This window comes from Vanacampus margaritifer, chromosome 10 (genome assembly GCF_051991255.1).
Source record: "Vanacampus margaritifer isolate UIUO_Vmar chromosome 10, RoL_Vmar_1.0, whole genome shotgun sequence".
Taxonomy (NCBI): domain Eukaryota; kingdom Metazoa; phylum Chordata; class Actinopteri; order Syngnathiformes; family Syngnathidae; genus Vanacampus; species Vanacampus margaritifer.
The window spans coordinates 22,186,579-22,198,084 of NC_135441.1; the positions used below are offsets into that span (position 1 = coordinate 22,186,579).

The 11,506-nt window shown below is 39.4% G+C and overlaps 1 protein-coding gene across 1 annotated transcript; it reads left to right on the forward strand.

Annotated features, from left to right (window-relative positions):
• Positions 1 to 395: 395 nt before the first annotated feature.
• On the forward strand, positions 396 to 11,457 carry LOC144058771 (sideroflexin-1). Its single transcript, XM_077577287.1, has 11 exons — positions 396 to 515; positions 2,920 to 3,089; positions 3,169 to 3,339; positions 4,326 to 4,424; positions 4,495 to 4,570; positions 4,849 to 4,934; positions 6,331 to 6,458; positions 6,523 to 6,572; positions 6,691 to 6,740; positions 7,602 to 7,649; positions 7,723 to 11,457. The coding sequence occupies exons 2-11, from the start codon at positions 2,926 to 2,928 to the stop codon at positions 7,817 to 7,819; spliced, it is 969 nt and encodes a 322-aa protein (XP_077433413.1). The 5' UTR covers positions 396 to 515; positions 2,920 to 2,925; the 3' UTR covers positions 7,820 to 11,457.
• Positions 11,458 to 11,506: the final 49 nt, after the last annotated feature.

Genomic DNA, 11,506 nt, shown 5'->3' on the forward strand with positions numbered 1-11,506 from the left:
AAATAAAATACAAATTACATTCTGGTAGCTCCAATATGTTTTTTTTTTTATATATATATAATTCTGCATGAATATTAATTATCAAATGACATTTTTTGTTCGTTACAAATTTAAGAGACTTAATTGTCAATTTCAATAAAAAAATAAAAAATAAAGGTTTACATGTCAAGCTAACCAATGCATCAAGCGCACGTGTGACGGAGCACTACCGGAAGTTCTATTTAAAATTAAAACATGTTCATGTCACCGCAAACGTTAAAGCGAAATTCTCAGCCACGTGTGTTCATAAGTGACTTCAGTTCGTTGCGCAACAGAATTCAGTTATGATTCCGCCACGTTTATCCACATCGTGTCGAGTATTTCTCCTCACTTTTAATTTGTCGTCTTGCTGCTTCCGGTGTGGGGGGTGTGCGATGTGGCCGTGTGTGTGTGTGCGTGTGCGTGTGACTGCTCGCTAAATTAGCTGGCTGCAGCCTTTCAGGGATACCTCACAGAGCACCGGAGCCCTCAGAGCGGTAAGTAATCCGTTATTCAAAGTCTAAATGAAATGTGCTGGTGTCAGGTGTCAGGGATACAAGCAAGCGTGTGTGCGCGCGCGCGTGCGCGTGTTGAGGTTGTGTTGATGTGGCGCCTACATACTAGTTGAATCCTGGACGCACAGATGCCCGCACCGCCGAAATCATCTTCGCTTGTAATGGAATATATATATTTTCCTACATTTTCTCGCCATTGTTTTGTCTCAAGACCCGGTCCAGATCAGACTGGTTTGGGTCCGGTTGTCACCCAGAGCGCGTTTAGCACTTCTCAGAGGTGGGGGTGAAGAACCCCCTTACCCCATCCTTACAAAATACATGAAAATATTTATTTAAAAAAACTGAAGGTGCAATGGGATGTGATATTGATCGCACGCAAACAATTGGTGGTTAATGTGTAGCCACGCAGGCCCGGCTGTGATTGGCTGAGAGTGAGGGCACAAGCGACCGAGAGCTCGCAGATCACGCGGTCCAAAGTTCACCCACATCACCTTCATTAGCAATTAAAAGTATTGATTAACGCGGCGTGAGGGCAACCCACGCTGAGCCTCATATTAAGTACAGCATCAAGCAAAGTGGCCTTTGCGTGCGCGCGCGCGTGTGTGTGCTTGTGAGGTTCCAAACCATGAGAGTTCAATTTAAAGAGACCGCACATGCAGCTGCACATTAGTGTTTCATGTGTCAGTCAATGCGACCAGCAGCCATGTTTGGTGCAATTCCAGGAGGAGTTTCATCATCCTGCAGCAAATCCTTGCGGAGACTTTTAAGTTTGGAGTGAAAATGGTTAAAAACCAGATCCGACTGGGAGCAATGAGCACAACATGTTCATGGCAGTGCCGGCCAGTTTTATCTGGCTGTGCGTTTGTCTCTGCTCATACCCTGACACAAACTATAACGTATGCATCAACATCTTAATAATTACTGTTCTGTGCATTCAAACACTTCAAAGCAGCTTGCAGCTATGAGTGGATGTATGGAATAGCAAGCGTAGCCATAGTAACATTATATACACGTTAAAATGACATTTATTTCAACAGCTGTATTTTCCCCCCCAAAAGTCTTGGGTCTTTGATTAACATTCTATCAGTCTTCGGGACCGAGCCCCGTCACCAATAGTGAAAATCAGTGAGGAAATGACGGCCAAAAAAGGTTGATTATTTTCTATATATGCCATAAGATGGCGGCAAAGCTGTACTCTTGGCTAAATGAAGCTCCTCAACTCACCTCAATATAGTTCATTGGCATCAATTGGCCACAAGGTGGTGCCAAAGCATGGCATGAGCACAAACAAATGCAAATAGGTGGGGGTTTACTGTATTTTTTTTTAAACAGTCCGACTTTACAGTAGGCTATATTATTTATATGGAAAAAAATTATATGCTGTAATGTAAAACAAACGGAAAAAACTAATGACCAAAAATGACATTCATTTCAAGAGATGTATGTTTGTCTTAAGAATCCAGACATTCAATCGCAGAAAACTAAAACTAATACTGAAACTAATAAAAACTAAATTAAAACAAAGTATTCGTCATGAGGGAACGTGAGGGGATGAGGGAACGGTGGACGCAAATGCAGAGAAACAGGAATCAAGTACAATGTGTGGTACTTTTATTAACCACAGTGAAAAAGGTGAGCAGACAATCATGACTGGACGGGACCGGACTGGACTGGTCGCCATGACTGGCACGGGGCACGAGTAGACTGGTCGCCATGACTGGCACGGGACGCGATTGGACTGGTCGCCATGACTGGCACGGGCACGAGTAGACTGGTCGCCATGACTGGCATGGGATGCGATTGGACTGGTCACCATGACTGGCACGTGGCGCAAGTAGACTGGTCGCCATGACTGGCACGGGACGTGATTGGACTGGTCGCCATGACTGGCACGGGGTGCGATTAGACTGGTCGCCATTACTGGCACGGGACGCGAGTAGACTGGTCGTCATGACTGGCAAGGGACGCGAGTAGACTGATCGACATGACTGGCACTGGTCGCGAGTAGACTGGTCGCCATGACTGACACGGGAGACGCGAGTAGACTGGTCGCCATGACTGGCACTGGTCGCAAGTAGACTGGTCGCCATGACTGGAACGGGACGCGAGTAGACTGGTCGCTATGATTGACACGGGGCGCGAGTAGACTGGTCGCCATGACTGGCACGGGACGCGATTGGACTGGTTGCCGTGACTGGCACGGGCGCGAGTAGACTGGTGGCCATGACTGGCACGGGTAGACTGGTCGCCATGACTGGCACGGGTCGCGAATAGACTAGTCGCCATGACTGGCACGGGACGCGAGTAGACTGGTCGCCATGATAAATCAATGGATGGCCTTTTATTTATTTTTTGTTATCTAACAAAAATAATTTCCCTTCACCAGATAAAAATGGCTACAGAGCTCCCCACATCCATAAACATCAAGGAGCCCCGTTGGGACCAGAGCACATTTGTGGGCCGCGCCAAGCATTTCTTCACCGTCACGGACCCGCGCAACGTCCTCCTCACCAACGAACAGCTAGAACGCGCGCACAAAATCATCACCGACTACAGGTGAGACAGCCGCAGCTGCCTAAACCACCGGCGAACACCCAAATCCAGAATCCTTATCCAAATGTTTACCATCTCCCAGAAAAGGAATCGTCTCGCCAGGGCTGACGGAAGACGAACTGTGGCGAGCCAAATATGTTTTTGACTCCGCTTTCCATCCGGATACCGGAGAGAAGATGATCCTGATTGGCCGCATGTCAGCGCAGGTTCCGATGAACATGACCATCACTGGATGCATGATGACATTTTACAAGTAAGAACTTGTTAGTGCTTTGTAGCCACTTTTTGACAATTTATTTATTATTAATTTTAGGGAACTAAAGTCTAAATATTTCCTTGCAATAATTTGTTATATATCTAAACACCATATTTTATTTTTCTACTAAAATCGATGTCAAAGTGCCCTCGGGCTCGCATTGCAAACGTCACAGCTCACCAGCTTTCTGGGTTTGGTCATGTAATGTTTGCACTGCGTGCCTGAGGGCACTTTGACATCACATTATGTTCCCGTCTGTATTAACATTGAGGTACTAGAATAAATATTTCATATATAATAAGGGTGGTTTAAAAGATGTGAGTGCATCAAATTGGTCCACTTTAAAATGTACTGTTGAATCATTCAAAAAATAAATAATAATTTTTTTTTGAAATGTCTCTCGAAACTTGGGGTGCGAGACGATTGAGGGACGGATCATTTTAAAGTGGAACAATTCGATTCAGTTTGATTCAATGGAATTACGAATTGATTCAATATGGCTCAGTTCAGCATAGTGTGATGCAATGAGTTTGTTATTTTACAATATGAATAAACTTGACAGTACTTTAACTGTGGCGCTTCCTTCAAAGATATAGCCCAATAAAAGACGAATAGATACTTGATTTGATATCTTGATATATTTTAAAGTGGAACGATTTGATTCGATGCAGTCACAACTTTTAAATCAAGAATAATTTTTCAGTTCAAATTGCTAGCTAAATACCTACATAGATAGATAGATCAAGAGCTAGCTCGATTGATAGCTACTAGGTAGCTAGATAGATCAAGAGCTAGCTCGATTGATAGCTAGCTACCTAGCTAGCTTGATAGATAGCTCTATAGATAGATGGATAGATTGATAGAGAGATAGATCAAGAGCTAGCTTGAGCGCTAACTTGATCGATAGCTAGCTAGCGTGATCGATAGATACTAATGTATGAGGAGCTGTTAAGTGTTCATTATCTGTTTTCCACATCATCCAGGACCACTCCAGCTGTGTTGTTCTGGCAGTGGATCAATCAGTCTTTCAACGCAATCGTGAACTACACCAACAGGAGCGGCGACGCTCCCATCACAGTCAAGTACGTCAACATCACGGCCGAATCCCATGAACCCTCTCGTTCGCCGCTAACGTGCTTCTCTCGTTTGCAGTCAGCTTGGCACAGCGTATGTATCGGCCACCACAGGGGCAGTCGCCACCGCGCTAGGACTTAACGCACTAACAAAGGTATCATCATCCAACTTCTTTCTATTTCTCATTTTAACGGGCTGACCTCAAGCTCTCGGGTAGTGCTGACATGATGTTAGCTGCGCACAAATAGCCTCTTTGTATGAGAGGAGCCTAATTATTCACGGGGTCGTGCTTTGGAATCGGCGTGTCTTCCTGCCAGCTCAGTGTTATTCATGCTGATTTATGCTCGGGAAGCTTGAATGCTTACATCATTGCAGAGATGGAACTTGTTTGCTGCTATGTTTTTTTTTGAAGCGTCTCCTCTCCCGCTACAGCACGTCTCACCTCTGATCGGACGCTTTGTTCCGTTTGCTGCTGTCGCCGCTGCCAATTGCATCAACATCCCGCTGATGAGGCAAAGGTAAGATGTGAGGAGTTGACCTAAAGACACAGCAACTCTTGAATAGCTACCCATTTTTTGTGTATATTGAAAATGTGCACACACACACAGCAAACAAATGAGACAATGTTTCAATCAGACAAGTGTTTAAAGCAAAAAGTGACGGTATGAAATATCGTAACTGCTTGATATTAACAGAAAGAAAAGACAAACATATGGGAAAATCGCAAGCTTGTTTTCTGAGATTAGGGCTCCGCAACTTAAACAGGAGAACTACAGTACAGTGGTATGGAGGACCAAAACTGCCAATAAGTGACTAAAAAAATAAAAACTGATATATAAAAAATAAACTTACAAATGAAATTATATTATATATATATATATATATATATATATATATATATATATATATATATATATATATATATATATATACACACACACATATGTATATATATACATAAATAAATACATTTGTATAAAATGTTTCATTTATATTTTTTATATTGTTTTTTATTTTCACTTGTAGTCATTTATTTAGTCATGTATTTATTTCAGAGCCAAGGTCAAATTGTCATAATCATTATTAAGGAAGCAACAACTAAAAATTTCACAGTATGATATCTTCACAGTATGCCAGTAATGTGAAGAATAGGCATACTTCCATATTGGACACAAAATACAAATGGTACTGCTAAATGTTCTAATCATATTTTACAACCAAAATGTAATTTCAAGTCCAAATAACTCAGCGATTGTACTAGCAAGCCTGTGACATGTTATTCTAACCTCTCTAAGCGTACTTAGATGTTTATTGACTCTCCTGTTTAAGTTGACTGTAAAACTAAACAAACAGAATTGCATATATTATGTAGTTAATTTAAAAGCAACACACGTTTTTTGTAATCGCTAGCTTACTGCTAACACACATTGTAAAACTCTATTGATGAGCTAGCAAGCATTACCATTAGAACTCCAGACTTACCATGATTAAATAAGGAATATTTACAAACGGTGGTAACACACATACAGTTAATATAATAGTCACAGGCATACATTTTTCCTACTCTGTGAAAAACAAGTCATATTAAAGTTAAATTGCGACTTTCTTTTCCCCACTAACATAAGACTGTATTTCCATGCATGCGCCACACTGCCCCTCAGAGGTCAAGGCGCGCATTGCGCTTTGAATTTAACCAAAGTTGACAGCAGAAGGCAACGTTTCACTTCAAGGCACCAACACTAGAGGTGTCAGTTTAATATCGTCACATCCCACAGTCAGAATTTTGTAATGAGATACCGGTATTTACAATACTGTTACATCCTTTATGTTTTTTTTTTTCTTATTAACAATAACAATGTTAAGAATCAACACTTTTAAATTTGGAAGTGTTTTGTGTCTGCTTCTTGTCCTCAGAGAACTGAAACACGGCATTCCCATAACAGACGAGAACGACAACAGGATAGGAGAGTCGACCAAAGCAGCACAGCAGGCCATCTCTCAGGTTGTGGTCTCAAGGATCCTCATGGCCTCTCCGGGAATGGGTACGAGGATCTACTTTCTATCACCAGTCACACACAAAGATGACATAATCTTCCTTCTTTTCAGCCATCCCGCCCTTTTTAATGAACCATTTGGAGAAGAAGGCCTTTCTGAGGGTAAGATGTTTACATCGGCCAAGTAGCGAGAGTCAAATGAAAAAGAAAATGAAATTCACTTGCCTTGAGACTGAGTTTGTGCCCTTCATTTGTTTTTTGTCATGCATGCGTTTTTCAGAGGTTCCCATGGATGAGTGCACCCATTCAAGTCAGCCTGGTGGGATTCTGGTGAGTGGTCTCTGATAGTCAACCATTTTAGCCAGCGTTTCTTCCATAAAACACTGTTTCATTCGTATTAACTCTTTGACTGCCAAAAACGTTAAATAACGTTTAGTAAAATCCTATGGAGGAGTGCCAAAGACGTTAAAAGACGTTTTTTTTTTCAAAACAGAGGTGAAACTAACCATTTTCTATTGTTGATTACTGAAAAACGGAATAAGGTAGAAACAAACTTTTTTTTTCTTGTGAAAGATGAGAGTCCAATCTTTCATTTGGTCGTATGTGTGTTTCCATAGACCAAACACATAATTTTCTGTGGACCTTGAAAGATCAGTCAAAAATGCTTAGATCGGCTGTCACCCACGGCATCGCTTTTCTGAAAACGTCTGACAGTCAAAGAGTTAATTTACAAACATAATTTGTTCCCAGGTCACCAAGGTAACAAAAAATAAAAATCAACAATAGGGGAAACTAGGGAAGAGGTTTAGGGCCAGTGAAGAAAAAAAAGTTGCCAGGATTCTCACTCTATTCTCAGAATTCTCACTTTGAAGTCAGAATCCTGACTTTATTAGTAAGAATTCTGAGAATAAAGTCAGAATTCTGACTTTAAAGTGGGGATTCTAAGAATAAAGTCAGAATTCTCACTTTAAAGTCAGAATACTGACTTTATTAGTTAGAATTCTCAGAATTCTGAGAATATAGTAAGAATCCGGCCAAACTAGCGACCCCCCCCCCCCCCCCCCTTCACTGGCCCTAATCTTCTTCTGTAACACTCAGCTGGTCATTCTTTGGATGAAAGCAGCTCAAACTAATTATTTTAAATGTATTTCCTTTTCGCTCATCACAACTTCATTCTTTTCACGTTTTTAGCCTGGTGTTTGCGACTCCACTGTGCTGCGCGTTGTTCCCCCAGAAGAGGTGAGTGAAATTCAATAAGTATAAATTAGGAAAGACTGTAATTTTAGTAACAATGTACACGTGCATCCTCTAGCTCCATGTCGGTGAGTCGCCTGGAGCCCGAGCTGCAAGAAAAGATCCGGGCCAGCCACCCGGGCCTGGAGCGAGTCTACTTCAATAAGGGGCTATGAGAGCCCGCCCACCCACACAGAGTCCAAACGCCACCATGACCAGGTCGCCGACCCCCCCACCACATCATTTAAGTGTGCCAAAGTTGAGTTTGCGTCTGCTTCACACCTACAGTCTTTTCGTCTTTATAGTGTGAATTGTATTTTCGTCAACCGACATTTTTCGTGTGTGCAGTATATTTTTTTTGAAAAAGTTTTTCACTTATTCAAAAATCTCTGAAGTTGTGCCAAATCTTCATTACCTCCGAAAGACCTCAACCAGCTGTTTTATTACATTGCTTTGCCCCAATCGCTTTATTTTTGCCAAATGAGTGACCACTGAAAAAGGCTTTATCTACAGGGAGGCAAGCTTTTTAAAATGGCGGCGACCAGTAATGGACCGACATGGTGCTATTTCAATATCCTCACGATCTGTTTTTGCCATTGTATTATGCTTGACAAACTTGCCCCAGCAACCACTCCTTATAACATTTACTAACACTTTTATTTTGTTCAGCATACCGTATTTCCTATATATATATATTTCCGTTTATTGCGGCTGCGGGGAGTGAATTTAAACGGCTTTTTTGCCAACATGTGGTTAGCATAAATGCTAGTGGCTACATTTCATGTAGGCCTACTTGCTAATATTGTGCTAAAAACTCATTCCTGTTACTCAGATGAGGAATATCAATTTAGAAATTTAAAACCCCCTAAAACAAAACACATGAAAAGCTAAAAATGGCTGATTTAAAGTTTAAAGTATTAGGATTATTATCAGTGGTTAGCATAAATGCTAGTGGCTACATTTCATGTAGGCCTATTTGCTAATATTGTGCTAAAAACTCATTCCTGTTACTCAGATGAGGAATATCAATTTAAAAATTTAAAACCCCCTAAAACAAAACACATGAAAAGCTAAAAATGGCTGATTTAAAGTTTAAAGTATTAGGATTATTATCAGTGGTTAGCATAAATGCTAGTGGCTACATTTAATGTAGGCCTATTTGCTAATATTGTGCTAAAAACTCATTCCTGTTACTCAGATGAGGAATATCAATTTAGAAATTTAAAACCCCCTAAAACAAAACACATGAAAAGCTAAAAATGGCTGATTTAAAGTTTAAAGTATTAGGATTATTATCAGTGGTTAGCATAAATGCTAGTGGCTACATTTAATGTAGGCCTATTTGCTAATATTGTGCTAAAAACTCATTCCTGTTACTCAGATGAGGAATATCAATTTAGAAATTTAAAACCCCCTAAAACAAAACACATGAAAAGCTAAAAATGGCTGATTTAAAGATTAAAGTATTAGGATTATTATCAGTGGTTAGCATAAATGCTAGTAGCTACATTTAATGTAGGCCTATTTGCTAATATTGTGCTAAAAACTCATTCCTGTTACTCAGATGAGGAATATCAATTTAGAAATTTAAAACCCCCTAAAACAAAACACATGAAAAGCTAAAAATGGCTGATTTAAAGTTTAAAGTATTAGGATTATTATCAGTGGTTAGCATAAATGCTAGTGGCTACATTTAATGTAGGCCTATTTGCTAATATTGTGCTAAAAACTCATTCCTGTTACTCAGATGAGGAATATCAATTTAGAAATTTAAAACCCCCTAAAACAAAACACATGAAAAGCTAAAAATGGCTGATTTAAAGTTTAAAGTATTAGGATTATTATCAGTGGTTAGCATAAATGCTAGTGGCTACATTTAATGTAGGCCTATTTGCTAATATTGTGCTAAAAACTCATTCCTGTTACTCAGATGAGGAATATCAATTTAGAAATTTAAAAACCCCTAAAACAAAACACATGAAAAGCTAAAAATGGCTGATTTAAAGTTTAAAGTATTAGGATTATTATCAGTGGTTAGCATAAATGCTAGTGGCTATATTTCATGTGTTTGCTAATATTGTGCTAAAAACTCATTCCTGTTACTCAAATGAGGAATATCAATTTAGAAATTTAAAAAAAAAGCTAAAAATGGCAATGTACAACAACTTAAGTATGTTTTCAGTATAAGCAAATGACACCAAGCCAGTGGAATGGCCCATTATAAATTTGAGGCAATTTGGATTATTTTTTTCATAATGAATTGCAAGCATCGAATCACAACAGTATTGGCAGATACTTACATAATACATAATTCAGATGAAAAAAAATGAAAAAAGTGATTGAGACATCCCCAGTCTATATTTTGTCCTTATCCTGATTACGATTGAAAAAACAACTGAAAGAGGAAAAGAAGTCTTCAAATTTCACAAGTGGGATTTATTCACTCAGGCTAGCCAAGGCTACTATTTGAGGAAGTACGGTAACAAATGTTCATTTAAAATATGTCATACCTTATACAAGTTAACTTGTCACATTTTTAGGCAGCATCCCGAGAGGAATAATCAACACAGGAAGTACTTACATTATGGTGATTTTTGACTATTTAGTTTTATAACAGTAGAGTAAGTTTATGTTACTCTTTGGTTGTAATTTTAAGTATTTGGCAAGCTTATCAAATACTGGGGGTCCTAGGCTTACGATGACCATAAAATAATTTATCATCACGTGGCCAAAAGAAGGCATACTTACCGGTAGTTAAAGCCGTATTTTCTGTTTTTCCAATTGTTTTATATTCACGACCTCAAAGTGTTTTTCTACAAATATTTACAGCATTTCTGACTGCACTAGCATAGGTTGATTATAAGACTGTGTACAAAATTCAAATGATGTCGCCGCCATACAACTAACTGTCAGAAACCGAGGACCCCCATACGCACTTATTATGATTTTGGATATTCCCACACTGTTCTCACATGTCCTCATTATTGTATAAAACGCTAGCAGTGTTGTATAAAGTTTCAGACTGAAAGTAGAATATTGAATATTACAACAAGTAGGCTAAGCAACATTTCGCCTACCTGAACTGTGCTGGTCACTTTTAGTCATCCAGCACATGAAGATCCTGAAAATCAGGGATGGCAAAAACAACAACACAGGCACAAAACTCACAAGCAAAAATGTTGATTGATATTCTCTATGTAGCGATCAAATGTTAGTTGTAATGAATTGATCCAATGAACGCAAATGTTTACATCAAATGTTCGTGAACTTTGATTCCATCGCTCATTATCATGGTGTGATCACTGTAAAGATGTTTAATAGTCTCTAAATCTAATATTGTTGTATTGTATGACAAACTGGATTTAAATAGTGTTTCCAGGTAAATGTTTCCAGCTGATATGATGTGACTTATGTTCTTGTCATCTTGAAGGTGAGCTGAATGTATCGTTTTCCTGCTACAGACAAGTCTTGGTCCACAAAAGCACAATGTTGGAATGCTGACATGAAATGCTGCACTTTTTTGTTTCGTTTTTTCGTTTGTTTTGAAAACACTTTCGCTGTAGTGTTTCGTTAATCGCAGAGTAAGTAGCACAAAAATCCCAATTTTTATGTTTACTTGGCATTTCTTGTATTGATTTTCTTAACATAATTGTATCCAATAAGAGCAAATCCCTCTTTCTTGCTGTACATCACAAACTACTACACGAGCTAGTGGAAACTGTCAACTAAAAATACAGCCCAAGTGATCATGTAAGGGAATAAGTCAGATGATTTATGTTTTCCTGAAAATTAAATGGTGTTTGGTTGTGCAGTTCACTGACTCAATGTGATCTTCATGTGGGATAATAAAGAGCGCCACCTTT